Below are 19,843 nucleotides of genomic sequence, written 5' to 3' on the forward strand. Positions count from 1 at the left end.
TGAAATGAAAACTTAAAAACGAAAAAAAATTACTTTTGTCACATTTTTCAGAGGACATGTGGAAGAATCCGCAGTATGTGATCACAGTTCCAGAAAATCAGAAGATAGAATACAATGTCACCGTGGCTCTTATGCAGAGTCTGACCAATGAGAGGAAGTACAATCCCCACTGGTTACCTATTGGATTTGCCTTTTGCAAGGTTTGGTAAACTATTACAGTTTACTAGTCTATCTATCTATCTATCTATCTGTCTGTCTGTCTGTCTGTCTGTCTGTCTGTCTGTCTGTCTGTCTGTCTGTCTATCTACACCTTATTAGCAAAAGCAAAACAAAATCTAATACCAGTCTCTGACTCTTTTTGCAGGTTGTCCCCAAGGTAAGAAGTTGTTTTATTTAATACCTAGCTACTAAAAAACGAAATGTTATTGTGCATTTCCTGAAAGCAGATGTGTATTACATAGGTGTGTGCAGCACATTGCATTAGGGTTTTTGAACACAAAGCTCAAACACACATTCCTTTCTCTGCAGCCTCAGCTGCACTTGACAGCAAATGAATTGGAAGTGCTCTGTGCTGATTGAGTGTGTTCACTGTGTTCATTTAGGAAAGGAAGGTGTCGGTAAATTACATATTTACTGACCCCTTCGCCCGACTCCATCTTGAAACATCCCTGCAGCAGCTAGGGCGATAGGAGAGAAGGGAAGCCAGCAGCACTGCGGGCTGTGGGGGAGGTGGGGACCAACAGGGGCGGAAGCCAAGGCAATAGGGGGAATCGGAACTGCACATAGTGATTAGGGTGTGCCCTGGCACACCCCCTGTGCATGCCTGTGGTGTATTATAACATACTGTACATGTTCACAGGAACGTCCCATAAACAAAATATAGATGCTTGCCATGTGCTTGTGCATTTTATTTCCCTATATGTATTGTTTTATCCCCTGAGACTAAAGTAAGCTGTACTATGAATGACTACCATTTATCAAATTAGTATTGAAGCTTGGAAATAATAATAAACACTCCTTTAAATATGACAATATACCCACCCAGAGAGCAAAGAATGGAGTTTTAAGGTGCAAGAAAATCAAATCAAATTTACAAAAAAAAAACAACTATATAAAGAATTTTTTATTTCATAGATAATGTAAAACTATTTGTAAAATACCAGTGAGGCTCCAAAACCTCTTTAACCTCCCTGGCGGTATGATTATTTCAGATTTTAGGTTCTGAAAGCAGTACAATTATTTTGCATGGAAATTTGGTGTTTTATATTGTAGTCCTGTAATTCATAGGAATAACTCACTTAAATCTGTCCAAAACAGAGTCTAGCAGACATCCCGGGTATGATAAAGTTTGAAAAATGAAATCATAAATTATAATATAATAAATAACTATAAATAATTATACCAAATAATAATATAACAATAATAAAAATTGTTCAATAATGTAATCGAATCAAATTGCAGAATTGTCACTGTTATTACTTCTCAGTATTTGATGACGGATCTCCCCACAAATCGCTGTCGCTCAATTCTGCGAGTGATTCTAATTTATTATCACTGTTTTCTAGCTGGTCTAAAATCAGTTTTGATGTAAAGGGACAGTTTTGGTTGCTATGGACAATCTCCAGTTTCCTGGCATAAAGAACAGTTTTTATAATATAAAACTGCATTCAGGACAAAGGGGATGTAAAATAATTACATACAGCAATGTAATCTGTAAGATTACATTATATTGTATGCAATGTGTGTGTTTCACTTTTTGAATTTGGCGCCGTTCTCCGTCCTCGTACGTCGCCATGCTCGCAGGGAACGGAGATCGGCTCCGTGATAGATCGAGCGGAGGACGGCTCGCTCGTACAGCGGGGGGACATCGCTGGATCCAGGGGACAAGGTAAGTAAAGTCTCCTTGCATTCAGTGATGCGGTCCCGAGTCTGGCTCGGGGTTACCGCTTTTGGTACAAAATCTCCACCCTTAGTCAGACTCGGGAATACCGCCAGGGGGGTTAAAAGGGTTAATGCCTTGGGATAGATTGAATAAAAGTTTTTGATCCTCCCTGGTTAAAAAAGGTGTCATATTGACACTGAGCTAAGGAACAGTGGCAAATTGAAAGAGAGGAGTGCTCAGATGGTACAAGTACCTTGAAATTTGCCTCCAAAAGAGGAAGCATTTGGGAAAAGGATATGAATATTGATCAATTTGCTAAACTTCTTGAGATAATAGGTATGATTATAGGGTAATCGCTCTTCCCTCACTTTTTGTGGCACAGACTTTCCCCATTGGACCTCCTGGTGGGTCTTGGGGATCATACTTTTGTATTTTGACCATTGGGTTTTTTTGGCCCAAATTTTACAATTGGTTTTATATTATCTATGAAATAAAGAATTCTTTATATATATATATATATATATATATATATTTGTAAATTCGATTTTTATTGATTTTCTTGCAGCTTAAAACTCCATTCCTTGCTCTCTGGGTATATACTTTTTTATGCATGGCTACAATTACAATCCAATGAAAGTGTACATCAGGGCCCCTTAAAGATGCTGTAAGTGCAGAAAAATACTCATTGATCTGCCAGAAATACATTCAGCTCCTTGGGCTTTGTGCAAATGGAGGGCAGAAAAGACAGGCAGTCGATCCCTGTTCTTATTGTCAAGTTAATATTGCTGATGGATATGTCTGTACAAATTGCTGTGGCCACATGTCACTAATTTTTTAGACTGACCGCCATCCATCCAGGTATTTATCATGGATCTCAGTCTAGACCCAGCACTTTTAGTTAATTCTTAAACTGTACTAACAAACTGTACACTGTCATTCTTATATTGTCTCATTGGTAAATATGTTGCAGCAATTCTTATTGTTAATCGCATTCTCGCAAAAAAAATAAAAATAATAAAACAGTATGTCACTTTAGGATGAACTTTAGCCTTAGTAGTTTGTTAAAAGGAAACTATAAGGACTCATGCACAACCTGGCAGGGCAGTGTGTTTCAGTAATGCACATGTTAATTTAATGCACATCAATGCATGTTACATGCATCAGTGCATTTCAGTGCCAATTATTTTGCAGCTCCCACACACGTGTTCCAGTACAGCACATTGTCCCCAGCAGACTCTCTGAGTACATCAGAGTCCCCTCTTACATCAGCGGGCCAGATAAAATATAAATATAATAAAATATAAAAAGTTTGGAAACGCCTGGTATAAAGCATCCAATCCAAGCAAAACTCAAATTTTTTAAAATTTTTCTCATTCACGATTAGGTATCTAAAAATGAACAGAGCTTCAGCTAATTAACCAAGCTAAGTAAATAATTACTTTACTAAGTGAGCAGTCTCCTTTCCTTTAGTAAATCAACTTCAGTTTGCTTCTTTCAGGCCCCTTTTACACTGGGGCGGTGGGTGCGTTGGCGGTAAAGCAACCATCAGTTTTGCACTATTCGGCCGCTAGTGGGGTGCTTTTACCCTCTGCAAGCAGCCGAGAAAGGGTTAAGCGCTGCTGCTTTCAGGCTTCAAAGCCCGTTCCCTACTGTCCATGCGTGAGTCACGCTACGATTTCTGAATGGTCCCATTGTCTTCTGGGACACATACAGGTCCCAGAAGGCAGTGGGGGAAAGGAGGAGGGGCAGGACATGACGTAGACCGCTGTGTGGCGATCTTCCCAGGAAGCAGGAGCGGGTACCTGTCAAAATGTGGCAGCGGAGGGGTAGGGGTACAAACTCTTAGCCCTTGTACACACGGTCGGAGATTCCGACGGAATGTGTCCTATCGGACCGTTTTGTTGGATAATCTGACTGTGTGTGGTCTCCATCAGACTGTTTCCGTCGGAGTATCCGACGGACCAAGTTTTCCAATTTGTCTGTAAAATTTTCCGACAAAATGCTCTGATCGGACATACTCCGATCATGTGTAGTCTACTCCAACTGACAAAGGGCCATGCATGCTCAGATCAAATTCCTAGACCAAAGCTATTGGCTACTAGCCTGAACGTAGTCCCGTCGTAACGAAATAACGTCATCATGTTATGTACAATCAGATTTTCCGACAACTTTGTCCGACCGTGTGTATGCAACAGTTTCGGTCAAAATCCGTCGGACAAAATCCAACGGATTTGGTTGTCAGAATGTCCAACCGTGTGTACAAGGGCTTATGGGTGGAGGGCTGCTTTAATTTGTGGCTTTGCCACATTTATCCCCTGTTCTATCGTTTTACTAAAAATGTATTACTGTCCTTTGTTACTTATGCTAAGTACTAACAACATTTTTTTTTTAATTTCAATTCAAGTTTAGGTTGAAAAAAAGTTCAGCTAGTAAAAACAAAAATGAATTATTGAGCAGTCTAGCACTTTTATGTGTGCTCACATATATCCAAAAATTAATACAAATAAAATAAAAACAGTGCAGTGATCTGCTAATTTTTAAATGTGTAAATTTTGAAAACCTTCAATCCACTTACTATAAAAAAAAAATTCCAATACATATATATTTACAACTGATTAAAAGATATATATACTGTACATTTAAAAGCATGTTTACATTTCTCTAAATTATCAAAAAATATAGAGAACTTCATTCAGAGAGTTCAATCACATCCCCAGCCTATATAACATAGAACATAACATATATACAGTGTATATATATATATATATATATATATATATATATATATATATATATATATATATATATATACACATACATACATACAGCACGTCAATAGGGTTGATTTATGACATCAACACGCAAGTGAGTGGAGTGCCATGTATACTGTCGAGAGGCGTATGCCGCATACACACGATCGGACTTTCCGCCAACAAAACCGTGGATTTTTGTTCGAAGGTTGTTGGCTCAAACTTGTCTTGCATACACACGGTCACACAAATGTTGGCCAACAATTACGAACCTGGGAACGTGGTGATGTACAAGGCGTATGATGAGACAAGGAAAAGGAAGTTCAATAGCCAGTGCGGCTCCTTCTGCTTGATTCAGAGCATGTGTGAACGGACTTGTGTACACACGATTGGACTTTCCGACAACAACGTTTTGTTGGCTGAAAATTTGAGAACCTGCTAGCAAACATTTGTTTGCGGAAAGTCCGACAGCAAATGTTCGATGGAGCATACACACGGTAAGACTTTCCGACAACAATCTCACATCCAACATTTCGGGAGCATTGCATAGCATTATTTGTGGATGTGATTCCATGTGTGTATTCCAAAGTATTTATGCAACCTTACCATACGAAGAGTACTAGATGTTTCTTCTTTTTATGTTATGGATTACATAAACTATACATTTCCTTGGAGATAGTGATAGAGGTCTAAGTTGGAAAGGCATTTTCAGTCTCTGTAATAATGGTCACAACCAGGACAAGTGGAGTCTAACCCTTCAACCCTTCAAAATGTGGGAAATACAAATGCATGCAAACCTGGCTTTCATAATGCAATTGCCAGCTGGCTTTGCAAAGTAAGTGCCATGGAAATGCTACATTTTTACTATTATTTGTAAAATAAAAATATTTTATTAATATGATTAAAAAAAGATATAATTGGTCTGTTCATGAAGTTTTAGCAGCATTGAGTAAAACCATTATACTTTGTTTAATACAAGCCAGTATGGCTCTTCTTCACCTGCAGGCAACAAAGAATGGGTCACTGCACAAATTCTCTCGTCAACAAGCCACAGAAACGATAAACACCAATTTGGAGCGTGTACGAGAAGTCACCAAGTCATTTGTGGCTCCCCCAGGAACATATGTCATCTTACCCTTCACACAGAACAAGGGGCAAGAGTCAGAGTTTCTCTTGAGGATCTTCATGAAGACTTCAAAGATTGCTGAGTAAGTACAATGTGCCATCGGCCTGTTTCAAGAAGCAAGTTTTTGATCCACACAGTAAAGTTGACTCACGAAATAGGTGCCGTAAGAATTCTGCTTTACTGATTTGTGGTTGTTTCTCTTGCTGACAGGGAGCTGAGACAGCATCTTGGCAAAGAGACAGCAATTGCATCTTAATCTAGTTATCGGTGTCTTTAAAAATATCTAGCCACTTGTTTAAAAGACCACAGGGACAGCTTCTGCATTGTGTTTACACTGGATGTGATGTCAAGAATAATGTTACAGCATTTTCTAGTAGTACAGAAGCTCACCGCTATAGTAATCTATTGCTGGCTGATTTCAGTCAGCAATAGATCACTATTAGAAGTTACCTGTTTACTTGTCATGAGAAGAAAAACTATAAGCTTTACAGACCCTTCTTCCTTGTGGCTACAAATACATATTCATAATCAATAATCCACATGCCATGCTAAAGTCATGGCCTACCGGGCTCCTGATGAGGTCAGTTCTGACGAAATGTATGTAGGGCGGTAACCAGAGGTTGTGACGGCACCACATTCTACGTTTTGTTCCACCGGATTGTGGGTTTTGGAGTTCTTTCTATATGCCGGCTTTTTGTAAAGCTTTTAATCTGTCATTTTATTAAACATTGTGAGGATTTTACACTATGTGGGCTTGGTGCTCTCTTTCTTATTCTTGCCGGAGACTCTAACTGAAGGAGGACCTGAGAGGGGGAATTCGATACCAAGTGGAAGATATTTCCACACAAGCGTTTTTAGACCTCTCTTGACAGAGAGTCTCACGTCTCATGGTAAGAAGACATCTTTACTGATGTATGCACCTGAGGTGTTTTCAGTGGAGCTGGTACACACAAAATCATTTAGAATCAGCATATGATTGTGGACTGATCACATGTTTTGTTTTGTTTTTTTGATCTATAGCAATTTATATTCACAGGATTCAGCGCAACGTGTAGTTTATTTATTATATTTATGTACAGTATGTTATCCTATACAGTTATTTTATGCAGTTTATTTAGGGTGTTTTTTTTTTTTATCATTTGCGTGGTCTCACTTGGATTGAGATACATGCATACTTACATACTACAATACATACTGCTGGATCTTGGGACATTGTTTTATAGTCTGCATTGCATCTGCTTATTTTTCAGGTGAGTATTCCAAAACTAAGCAATCTTTATGGATTAATGCCACCCAGACTCTACTCTAAGTATGTGGTGACTGGCCATCATACCACCATCCTGCCAGATCCTGACTCTAAATATACACAAGATTCTTAGAATTAATGCCTTATTGAGTTAAAACACAAATAAAGTTGATGCTGTGATCCCAGGACATGGCCTGAGGCACAGCGTTGGCAGGACAGAGGGCCAAGATGTGGAACATCCCCAGGGATTCCAGGACAGTTGGCATCAATGCATTTGAATTGCACATATAGTAAATAAATACATAATATAAATGTGGTACAGTGTAAAAGGCAATGTGAGATATTATAAAAAAAAATTTGGTAAAAGAACACAAAAAGTTAATAAGTGGATATGTACAGTATATGTACATTTCTAAAAAAAAGTTGAATATGTTATTTGTAGCCCTGATGAAGGAGGATCAGTAGAGCCCCCAAAACATGTTGGCTTTTGTTTTTACTCTCATGACAAATAAAACTGGACTGTTAATCGTACATCTGGTGCTTTCTTCATGCTACCAAATGTACTACTGGACATCCAAAATCTGGACAATCGACATATTTAATTATCTACCAAAATTTGGATCCACCAACATATCTTCGTTCACAAGGATGGCTGACCAAAATTATGATTTTTTTTGGGCAGAAAAGACAATTTAGATGTACAGTACATGTTTCTGATGTGTTTTAAGTTAACGTTCAACTTAAAAATATCATGTCTTTACTGATCAAAGATCATTAAAAGATATCTAAGGCCACATTCACACCTGCAAATGTACCCGACAGCATTTACATGAGAGAATCCCAGTAGGTGTTCCCGGGGATTAGTTATGGGAGGCAGCCCCACTGAAAGCAATGGGAGTGTACCAGCACCCACAGATAATCAGGGCTGCTCTCAGGTCATCGCTAAGTAGCAATCATCTTTGAGTGATTGGTCCTGGACTCAGACAGTCTACATCCAGGGCCAATCACTTGCCGAAAATCTCTGCATAGGGATTAAATGAAAATGATCGCAATTCGCCGTAGGAGACTCTCATTGCTTTTAATTGGTTTGCTTCCTACAGCTAATTGCTGGGAACTCCCCAAGTTTATTACATGAGAGGTGTGAATGTAGCATAACGCTTTAAATAATTTTTTGTTTTCATTTTGGATAGAGTAGGAAATAATTAAAATGCTATTTTCAATCTGTGTTCTACTGGAGACATTTTTGTAGACACAACAGGAAATGAGAGGAAATCTTCCTAATGTGTAATAACTTTCCTCTAAGCCCTTGTACACACGGTCGGAGAATCCGTCGGAATGTGTCCTATCGGACAGTGTTGTCGGATAATCCGACTGTGTGTGGTATGCATTGGACTGATTCCGTCAGAATATCCGTCGGACCCAATTTTCCAACTTGTTGGAAATATTTCCTCACCAACTGGTTCGATCGGACATACTCCGATCATGTGTAGAGAATTTTGATCGGACCAAGTGCCACGCATGCTCAGATCAAATTCCTACATCAAAGCTATTGGCTACTAGCCTGAATGTAGTCCCATCGTAACGAAATTACGTCATCACGTTCTGAAAGATCGGATTTTTCGACAACTTTGTCCGACCGTGTGTATGCAACAGTTTCGGACAAGATCTGACAGACAAAATCCGACGGACAATATCCGACGGATTTGGTTGTCGAAATCTCCGACCGTGTGTACAGGGGTTTAGACAGTTGTCACCATAAGAAGTGTCCTCACTGGAAGATTTCCCCACTATTCCTGTTCTGGTAACAACCCAGAACTTGAGATATTCTCACACCAGTTGTGGTGACCAGGTCATGCTTGTATTACCCAGTGGTCCATTCTCAGACCCTCTGGTTTATAGCACAGAAAGACTAACATATGCAATCATTTATTCAAAACTGCATGTGACTGGATCAGATTGATTTATTTTCATTAGTAAAGCATGGTTCCTGTTAAGTAGAGATTGGAGATAACAAATAAACTTCTTGAATTTTGGGATGGGATTTGGTAAATGGCTTCAGTTTAAAGAAGACATTGTTGTACTTGCAAAATTAGCAAAGGATACAATGCTAGGCTTGGGACATTGCCTTTATAGTGAGGGGGATCTGTCAGGGTTGGTTGGGGTTGACTCTGACCATGATTTTGACTCTTTGGTTTGACACGTTAGGTCAGCCCACGATTAGATGAGATGGTTGCTTTTTGCAGAACAGACAGCTCACAAATACAGGGCCCCTACATTGACATTGTTTTTGACAGGTTTTCTAATATCTCCTCTCTATTCAGTTATATTATTACTAATGCCTCTAGCCAAAGTTACATGTGTGACATGTTTATACATTGATTAATATCACTTCTAACTTTAGATATCAAGGATTACAAACAGCATCACGGGAGGATAACCCAGAGCTATACACCAACAGTTCCTCAGCACAGTGAGTACTGACGCTATACTCTGCTGGTTTTAGAAATTTAATCAGCTTATTTTTTGCCTTCCCTGGTTCCTGCTGTTTTCCCCTTGTCAGCAGACTAATTATTTTTTTTAATAAAACCTTTCTGTTTTCATTGCATACCTTATTTTACATCCACTGGTGTTATTACTAGGACTCTGTGCCTTTCCAAGCAATGCAAGTAGATCATGGCTGGTGGAAGGGGTCAGTAGGGTGCAGTATATGGCTCCTTGAAAAGATCACAGTGCCCTGCCTTAGTACTCCTCTCAAGAGCCCTGATACAAGCATATTCTGAATACTTTATTAAGTTACATTCAACAAAGACAACACAAGATCACAATAACGTTTGAACAAAACACACTAATGTAGCGTACACACGATCGGAATTTCGGCCAGCAAAAACAGATGAGAGCTTTTCATCGGAAAATTCGACCGTGTGTATGCTCCATCGGAATTTAGCTGGCCGAATTCCCACCAGCAAAAAATTTGAGAGCATGTTCTAAATTTCCCGATGGAAAAACATTCTATCGGAAATTCCGATTGTGTGTATGCAATTCCGACGCACAAAAACTCACGCATGCTCAGATTCAACTACAAGACGGAAGCTATTGGCTACTTGGCATTGAACTTCCTTTTTCTAGTCCCGTCGTACGCGTTGTACGTCACTGCGTTCTTGGCGGTCGTAATTTGGTGTGATCATGTGCATGCAAGACAGCTTGAGCAGAATTCCATCGGAAAACCATCAGACCTTTTTTTGACCATAATTCCGATCATGTGTACACAGCATAACACAATAAAATAATATATGGTCTTTCTAGGAACTCCCACTCTTCCAGACAGACATCCACCAGACTTTTTGATATTTAGTAACTCGTCCCAAGAGCCAGCTCACTGCTTGCATCAGAGCTAAGGGGAATTAAGAGGAGTACTGAGGCAGTGTGCTTTCAGGGTTGCTGATCCGCACCTGCAACAGTCACATTAACGACTGCAAGACCACCGATATATTTTTTGATTAACAGGCGATTCTCTTTCTCTTTAAAGCAATCAGAAGAGTTGATTAGCAGAAGCAGCAGGAATAGTCATTAACCACCTCAGAAGGATTTACCCCCGTAATGTCCAGATAATTTTTTGCGATACAGCACTTTGCGATACGGCACTTTAATCGACAATTGCACGGATGTGCGACGCTGTACCCAAATAAAATGAATTTTTTTCCCACAAATAGAGCTTTCTTTGGTGGTATGTGATCACCTCTGTGTTTTTTATTTTTTATTTTTTGCGCTATAAACAAAAAAAAGACAATTTAAAAAAAAAAACAATATTTTTTTACTTTTTGCTATGATACATATCCAATAAAAAAATTCTTCTACATATTATTGGTAAACAAAAATCCCAATAAGCGTATATTGATTGGTTTGTGTAAGGCCGCGTACACACGCGCGGACTGTTTGCCCAACCTTGTTCGTCAAACAGTTTGGGCAAACAGTCCGCTCAAAATTTGCATGAGCGGACTTGCCCACACACGAGCGGACTGTTTGACGAACAAGGTTGGGCAAACAGTTCGCTCAACTTTTGAAATGAACGGACTCGCCCACGTAAGGAGGAGGCAAATCCGCCCATTTCGAGCGCGTGTACAGGTAGGCGGGGCCCGCGAAGGAGACGTCGCGGGCTCCGCCGCCTGGAATGGGCTTAAAGGGGAACCCCAACGCCGAAAAAAATCGGCGTGGGGGTTCCCCCCAAGTCCACACCAGACCCTTGTCCGAGCACGCTACCCGGCCGGCCAGGAAAGGGGGGCGAGCGAGCGCGCCCCCCCTCCTGAGCCGTACCAGGCCGCGTGCCCTCAACATGGGGGGTGCCTTGGGGAAGGGGGGGCCGCGCGGCCCCCCCACCCCAAAGCACCTTGTCCCCATGTTGATGAGGACAAGGGCCTCTTCCCGACAACCCTGGCCGTTGGTTGTCGGGGTCTGCGGGCGGGGGGCTTATCGGAATCCGGGAGCCCCCTTTAAGAAGGGGGCCCCCGGATACCGGCCCCCCACCCTATGTGAATGAGTATGGGGTACAATGTACCCCTACCCATTCACCTGTGAAATAAAGTACAAAAAAAAACACAACACATGGAAAAAGTATTTTATTGCACAGCTCCGGGGGTCTTCCGTCTTCGGGGGTCTTCTCGCCGGACTCCTCCGCTATGTGTGTGTAGCTCTTTTACTAGCGGAGGAGTCCGGCTTTCTTCCTCCCCGCCGCCGGCCTCTTCTCCCGACTTCGGGGGTCTTGTCCCCCTCTTCGGGGGTCTTGTCCCCCTCTTCGGTTCTTCTGCCGGGCCACCGCGCCTGGTCCGGTGGCCCGGTCTTCTGTCGCCGTCTTCCGTTCTTCTGTCGCCGCCTTCGGTTCTTCTGCCGGGCCACCGCGCCTTCTTGTAGCTCTTTTACAGGCGGTGGCCCGGTCTTCTGTCGCCGTCGCCGCCGCCGCCTTCCGTTCTTGTTCTTCTTCTTGTTCTTCTTCTTCTTCTTCTTCTCCTGGAGATGTTGACTCGACGATCTCTCCGGCCGGAATGCCAGGGACACGCTCCGCTGCCACTTATATAGTGACAATGGGGCGGTGTCACATGGTATATGTCACATGGGTTGGTCACATGGGTTGATGTCACATGGGGACTATGACATCGTAAGGGGGCGGGGTCACCATGTGACCAACCCATGTGACATATACCATGTGACACCGCCCCATTGTCACTATATAAGTGACCGCACAGCGCGGCTCTGGCATTCCGGCCGGAGAGATCGTCGAGTCAACATCTCCAGGAGAAGAACAAGAAGAAGAACAAGAAGAACAAGAACGGAAGGCGGCGGCGACGACAGCGGCGACAGAAGACCGGGCCACCGCCTGTAAAAGAGCTACAAGAAGGCGCGGTGGCCCGGCAGAAGAACCGAAGGCGGCGACAGAAGAACGGAAGACGGCGACAGAAGACCGGGCCACCGGACCAGGCGCGGTGGCCCGGCAGAAGAACCGAAGAGGGGGACAAGACCCCCGAAGAGGGGGACAAGACCCCCGAAGTCGGGAGAAGAGGCCGGCGGCGGGGAGGAAGAAAGCCGGACTCCTCCGCTAGTAAAAGAGCTACACACACATAGCGGAGGAGTCCGGCGAGAAGACCCCCGAAGACGGAAGACCCCCGGAGCTGTGCAATAAAATACTTTTTCCATGTGTTGTGTTTTTTTTTGTACTTTATTTCACAGGTGAATGGGTAGGGGTACATTGTACCCCATACTCATTCACATAGGGTGGGGGGCCGGTATCCGGGGGCCCCCTTCTTAAAGGGGGCTCCCGGATTCCGATAAGCCCCCCGCCCGCAGACCCCGACAACCAACGGCCAGGGTTGTCGGGAAGAGGCCCTTGTCCTCATCAACATGGGGACAAGGTGCTTTGGGGTGGGGGGGCCGCGCGGCCCCCCCTTCCCCAAGGCACCCCCCATGTTGAGGGCACGCGGCCTGGTACGGCTCAGGAGGGGGGGCGCGCTCGCTCGCCCCCCTTTCCTGGCCGGCCGGGTAGCGTGCTCGGACAAGGGTCTGGTGTGGACTTGGGGGGAACCCCCACGCCGATTTTTTTCGGCGTTGGGGTTCCCCTTTAAGCCCATTCCAGGCGGCGGAGCCCGCGACGTCTCCTTCGCGGGCCCCGCCTACCTGTACACGCACTCGAAATGGGCGGACTTTCCGAGCGGGAACAGTCCGCTCATTTCGAAAGTACAGCGGACAGGCCCACACACGGGCGGACTGTTCGCTCAAACACAGTTTCAGCGGACAGTTTTTCGGAATTTCCGAAAGACTTTGTCCGTCCAACTGTCCGCTGAAACTGTCCGCTGAAAGCCCACACACGAGCGGACTGTCCGCCCAAACACTGTTCAGCGGACAAGGTTGGGCGAACAGTCCGCCCGTGTGTACGCGGCCTAAAAGTTATAGCACAAAAGAGGGGAAATATTTAGGGACTTGATTGGTTTAGGGATGTGACTGCAGTATTCTAGTCTGCATCTCCCCAAGGTAATACATAAAACCTTGCCTGTTGGTGGGCCCTGAGGACAGGGTTGATGACCACTGCTGTAGGTGACCTGTATATTGATCCTGTCACCTTTTCCTCTCTCTGTGTATGACCTGTACAATGTTGTAACTAGTGCATCATTATCAAGCTCTACACCAGCATGTTTCTGCATTTCCCCCAAAAAATCATGCAAAAATAAAAGCTACATGTGTATGTTTAAAAATTGATAAATATCACTTCTGGCTTTAGATATCAAGGATCACAAGCACCACAAACAGTGTCACAGGAGAACAACCAAGCACCATACCCCAACAATTCCTCAACTCCGTGAGTAAATGGACTCTTGCTGTTTTTGTAATCAAAGGTTTGGTTTATTTGTGAATAACCATCGGTGGCTTATACTTAATAACCTCTTGATAAAATAAGGAAGGCAAGTGGGGACATAATTAGGTCCCAGAATGTTGTGCTGGTTTCATGTCTTAGTGGAACAAAGGTCCCAACATGCCCCACTGGCATCTCCCATCGTCTCTGTAGACTTACATGTCACATAAATAACACTACAGATCCCAGTATGCCTCATTGGCATAGCGCATGTCTCCGTAGATCTACTTGTCCCAGAATTTTACACTACAGATCCCAGCATGTGTACCCTAGGCTTCCCACTGACCATGTACTGTACTACTGATCCATAGCTTACCCTCTTTGCCTTATGTATAGTGGTGGTATCTAGGTCTCTGGTGCTAATGTGGTCAATTATGCTTATATGTAAGACGCATATGGTATCTTTTGAGATTCTGCAAATATAAGGTCTAGGGGACTAAGAAAAGCAGTTTTATTTACCTGATCCTCCACTTCCAGTCTCTTCACCTAGGTCCTCTGACATCAAGTACAATTCAGGATCCATAGCCTGAGGCTGAGGATCAGTTCACTGTTAGAGCATAGGACGGCGCCAGCTGCTGGGCGGAGCGGGCATAAGGTCATTAAAAGGGCTTTTTCCAGTATCCTAGAACTAAATTACTTATTTGGCTCCTGCAGTGGGGGGTAGCCCACTGCATTGGAGGATTTTCCTTTCCATGGAGATAGGTTTGAATGGAGTGTAATCATTACATAGTGTTTTTTAACAGGGATGCTGCGGCACCTTGGGGTTTTGTTTCAGTTCACCCAGGGTGCCACAAGCATTGGACCTAGTTTGCCCTGGATCAGTATCATGACATTCAATGGAGGGGGTAGGCTAACCACCAGCACTATAACAACCAATGATGCTGTAGGACAGTACGGGCAGTATCATTCATTGCTATGGAATTGGCAGGTGGCCTGCCTGCACTATGGCAATTTAGGACACTATTCCATGGCAGGTGGCATGCCTGAAGTCTGATTACCCCAGACCTGCTCCACCTTCCACCTTCTACCACGATTCTGGGGCCAAAAGATAGGGCTCCGATGTGTAGAAGGTACTGTGTGATGAGGTAGCTCTGTGATTTGGGGGACTTTGATGTGATGATAAAAAAGGGGAATCTAATGTAATGGGGACTCTGATGTATAGGGTGGACACTGATATATAGCGAGACATGATAGGGAGAACTCTGATAGAATGCAATATATGGCCATTGACATGAACTGGGGCTCTGACATGATGGGGGGCCTCTACCGTGATGTAGGGCCATTGGCATGAACTGGGGCTCTGACATGATAGGGGGACCTCTGACACGATGTAGGGCAATTGATATGAAAAAGGGGCTCTAACATGGTGCGGGCACCTCAGATGTAAAGGAGGCTTTTGATCTGAACTTATTTTCATTAAGTTGTGTGCATTGCCCCATGCTCAGGTTTCCCATTGAAAAGTTACATTTAAATTTTTTAGACGTTAAACTGGCGTGCCTTGTAATTTTGATTGTGAAAAAAAGAGAAACATTGACCAAAATGTGGTTATATATACGCTGAGTGGCTGATTTAGAAAGAGGAACTTCCTCTGATGGCACTCATTTGACTCTTAATTACCGTATTTATCGACGTATAACACGCACCCCAAGTTTAGGAGGGAATTTTAAGGAAAAAAACTTTTAGGAGGGAAGTTTAAGGAAAAAAAAAACTTACATTTAAATGCCCATCAATGCAGCCTTATCATTATCCATCTGCAGCCTTGTCATGCAGCCTTGTCCATCATTGCAGCCTTGTCAGTGTCATTTGCAGCTTTGTCATGCAGCCTTGTAATGCAGCCTTGTCCACCATTGCAGCCTTGTCAGTCAGCCTTGTCCACCATTGCAGCCTTGTTGGTTTTATTTTCCTCTTTTTTTTTTTTTAAATGCCGCTGTCAAGATACAGAGCCGGATGTCCTGTGTATCTCGGTGGCGCGCAGTAGTTTTCAGTTGCCTCCGGCCGCCTTCAGCTCTTCTCGGCAGCTTTCGGCTGCCTTTGGCCATTCTTGGCAGCTTTCGGCCGCCTTTGGCTGTTCTCAGCAGCTTTCCGCCGCCGAGAACGGCCGAAGGCAGTCGGAAGCTGACGATAACGTCTGACAGCTGCCGAAAGCCGCAGAGAACGGCCGAAAACCTGCCGAGAAGAGCCGAAGGCAGGCGAAAGCCGATGTCGAAAGCCGATGCCGTTCTCTGCGGCTTTCGGCAGCTGTCAGACGTTATCGTCAGCTTCCGGCTACCTTCGGCCGATCTCGGCGGCCGAAAGCTGCTGAGAACAGCCAAAGGCAACCGAAAGCTGCCAAGAACGGCCGAAGGCAGTCGAAAGCTGCCGAGAAGAGCCGAAGGCGGCTGAAAGCCACCCAGAGGCTCAGAACTGCGGGGGATCGGCGTATAACATGCACCGGCGATTTTCCCCTGCTTTTAAGAGGAAAAAAGTGCGTGTTATACGCCGATAAATACGGTAGTCAGTTACATGAGAACTGTATATACAAGGTAACATTTTGGCTTTGGATATACATTAGAAAGAAAATTTCTTAAATTATTTATATTTTGATTTGATGTGAGTTATACAATTCTGAAAATACGAAGAATCTTTTAACAAAAAAAAATACATTGCTATTCATCATTGTATAAATGTATTTTCTCCATGCCGTATGTTTGCTAATGAAAAGGCACCTCTTTGCTCATTATGGTATAATACCAAGATTTGTGTTTTTGCTTTGCAGATACCAGAGCATAAAAGCACCACAAAAATTAATTGATGATGCTCTCTTTGAGAACAATGCATTGCTAAGGTAAGTCAATGTTTGATGTTTTCACGTTTAATGAATAAAAAATGTAAAGCTGAACTCCAGGCACAAAAACTCTCATTTAAATACATTCCACAATAACCGCAAAGTCTATAATTCCACTTTGTGAGCTTTTGCAAACTCAGATATTGCCTTGTAAAAGTAGCAGTGACATCATCACTGTGCTATGCATAGTCTGTGCAGAGAGCAAAGCTGTGGGAGGGACCAAGCAGACCCCACCCACTACAGGCTGTCTGCAGAAACCCACAGGAGGGGGCGGAGACAAGACCAGACACCCTGCACAAGGAGAGAGAGCAGCAGTGACCGGTCTTTATTACAAGAAGCTCCAGCACAGAGGGAAAAAGTCACACCAAGAAAGTCAGTGCCCTAAAAAAGTATTCATACCCCTTGAAATTTTCCACATTTTGTCATGTTACAACCAAAAACGTAAATGCATTTTATGTGATAGACCAACACAAAGTGACACATAATTGTGAAGTGGAAGGAAAATGATAAATCTTTGCAGCCATTGTGCTATTTGCTGGGTGTTTGATGTGCTGCTGTACCTTTAAGAAGGGGTGGGCTACCCTTCTGTCCACCTGCCCTCATTTATCCATCAGAATGCATGTGCCTCCACTGTATGGACACTCATATTTTAGTGTTACAGATACCAGGGTGTCATTACGTGGCTCTGTGGCTCACGCATGCGTTTGCAAATGCGTGCAGACTAAACCCCTGTTTTTAACGTGTAGCACTGACCCCCGAAGGAGCTGCCGATTTGAATTGGGCCTGCACTTTACTGCGAAACCCCCCTTCTGAATGACTCTGTCTCCTTGGCACAGCTGTGGTGCAATAATAATACAATACAGTGTAAACAATATAATGTACCTGTGTCTATCCCCTCAGGATCCTCTGGCTCCGCCTGGTGGGGAAAGACAGTAAACCACAAACGTGTACTCTTAAACAGGAATACTTTTACTGAAAATATAGTAAATAGGTGGTTACAGAATTTGCACTGTCGTTCCAATGTAGAACGTCAGCATAACATACAAATACAATAAACAACATGCAAGTATGTTACTATCTAGACCTGGGAGCTCCCCTTATTTAAAGTCTAATGTGAGGCCTCACTTAATGTATTTCCTCCTTTATCTTCTTTCTTCGCTAGCTTAAATAGTTTCTCAAATAATTGTAATCCAAAGGGGTAAGTAGAGAAAGTTAACTTAGAACACTCCAGGTATAACTCCAGAAACTTGTAATCACACTTAAGTACCAAAGTGTAACGGGCCTTGAGCCTACTAAGTGTCAGTTGCTTAGTTGAACTTCCATGGAACAGGTTCCAGCGAGGCCTATTAGTAAGTCTAAGTACGTGTAATAGATTAAACGGTGGGCCGCAACCCGCTCACCAATCGGATCAGCGTTCTGAGTGATGGCTTGAGTCCTACAGCTGCAGCTTGCTTCCGCTGACTAGGCCAGATGCTCCGTGTCACCCCACCGACTGGATCCGGCTCTCCTCCACTCCAACAAGCGTCTCCGATCCCCGTCGGTCTGATCACCAGCTCCTGGCTCCTTCCAGTCACCCAGCAAACAGTCTGGTTTGCACTCCGCGGTGACTATCTACCGATGCGCACGAGAACCTCACACACAGTTCCGCACAGGCAGGCAACGTGGTTCCAAGAGACTAAATATGGCCGCTGCAGTCCCTTTTATACTGTACCCCACATTCCCTGCATATCAAAGTGTTCATGGGTAGGTCACACAGACTCCTGGATAGATAAGGTCAAAATGACCAAAGTAAACACAGTCACTTCCTGTTATCTTTCAACACCATAGAAAATAAAAATAGCTAAGTTCCAGTTCCAGTTTTTGGTCACTAGATGGCATCCAATACTAGTGAATACATTGTCCATAGATTTACATTGTACTTCACATTAGTTGTATTAATACACCATTATATCCCCACTACAAACGCATACTATAGACAGGTTTATTTGGTTGTCTGCGAGCTGGTGGTAAGTAGGCTTTGGTTTTTTCCTGGGCATTCCTCAGACTTTTGTTGTTTCCTAGGTCAGGTATAAAGGTGTGGAGAAGTTTAAAGCAGGGTTCGGTTATGAAAAAATATCCCAAGCTTTGAACATCTCACAGAACACTGTTCAATCCATCATCCGAAAATGGAAAGAGTATGGCACAATTGAAGAAAATTTCAAGGAGTATGAATACTTTTTCAAGGAACTATACAAAGCACACGATTCAAGAAAACATATGGCTCTTGTATTCATATATTTGCTTATCCTGGAGTTCATCTTTAAACTTTTGGTAGCTGACTGCACAAATCACAGTCTGATTGCACAATCTTCTGTAGGCCTCATTTACACTTGCTGTTGGGGGGATGTAAAAACATGTGGCTGGTATGTGTTTTTACAGCCCCCCTGTGGGCATTACCTACTGCTCCCAAGTAGGGACCCAGACAGAGCACTAAAGGCAGGCTGAGGCTGTCATTTACCAAAAGTTTGATGTTAAGGCAGCACTCCAACTTAAAAGCAATACTTCTCCAACAGAACATAATTAACTAACTTGCGGCCCAACTTCTGTACTCTTTACATTATTCACTACAGACATCAGTTCCTCATTAAACTCTAAGCACTACGGATAACAGTTCATCAATGCGCTTCATAACTCTTCTCTCACTTTATTTGTGCAGCATTTCTGAGCTCAGTAACCCTACGCCTCACTCCCAGTGACATGATTTGTATGTTTCACATGAATACTAAGAAGCTTTACTCCTGTGCATACTCTTCTCCTGAGGTCTCACTCCATCTTCGTGACTCCCAGGCTGGGTCGCTAGGACACCTTGTGCCACAAATTCGGACCCAGTATTTGGAATTCAAACACTAGGAAAGGAGCCTAAGCACAAAAGCTTCTTCACTACCAGGGCCTCTGTCACTTTTGCCAAGTCGCTCCGCTTCCAGACCAGCTGGCTGCTTATGCACTTGACACTAGTACTGTAGTCATTAGCAATGGTACTATAGCCTTCTCTGATTAGCTTCACTGCATGTTAGACAATTGTACTGCATCTTCTTTAACTTTTCTTGTTCCCTTATTAAGCCCTGTTCTTGTGATATGCCA

General features: G+C 43.4%; 1 protein-coding gene across 5 annotated transcripts in view; it reads left to right on the forward strand.

The window, feature by feature from the left end:
• The window catches only part of LOC143987271 (calpain-13-like), a 175,187-nt gene that overhangs the window by 109,035 nt on the left and 46,309 nt on the right, over positions 1–19,843 (forward strand). For 4 of the 5 annotated variants that reach the window (XM_077485884.1, XM_077485882.1, XM_077485885.1 and 1 more), the window contains exons 11-16: positions 52–200; positions 365–376; positions 5,638–5,840; positions 9,406–9,474; positions 13,768–13,845; positions 16,655–16,723. In XM_077485884.1, coding sequence (XP_077342010.1) covers positions 52–200; positions 365–376; positions 5,638–5,840; positions 9,406–9,474; positions 13,768–13,845; positions 16,655–16,723 — 580 coding nt within the window. The remainder of the gene's footprint in view (positions 1–51; positions 201–364; positions 377–5,637; positions 5,841–9,405; positions 9,475–13,767; positions 13,846–16,654; positions 16,724–19,843) is intronic. The other variant, XM_077485886.1, reaches the window with a different exon arrangement.

The sequence above is a fragment of the Lithobates pipiens genome, unplaced genomic scaffold, assembly GCF_037356315.1.
Source record: "Lithobates pipiens isolate NorthernLeopardFrog02 unplaced genomic scaffold, aLitPip1_a1.2 Scaffold_18, whole genome shotgun sequence".
NCBI lineage: Eukaryota > Metazoa > Chordata > Amphibia > Anura > Ranidae > Lithobates > Lithobates pipiens.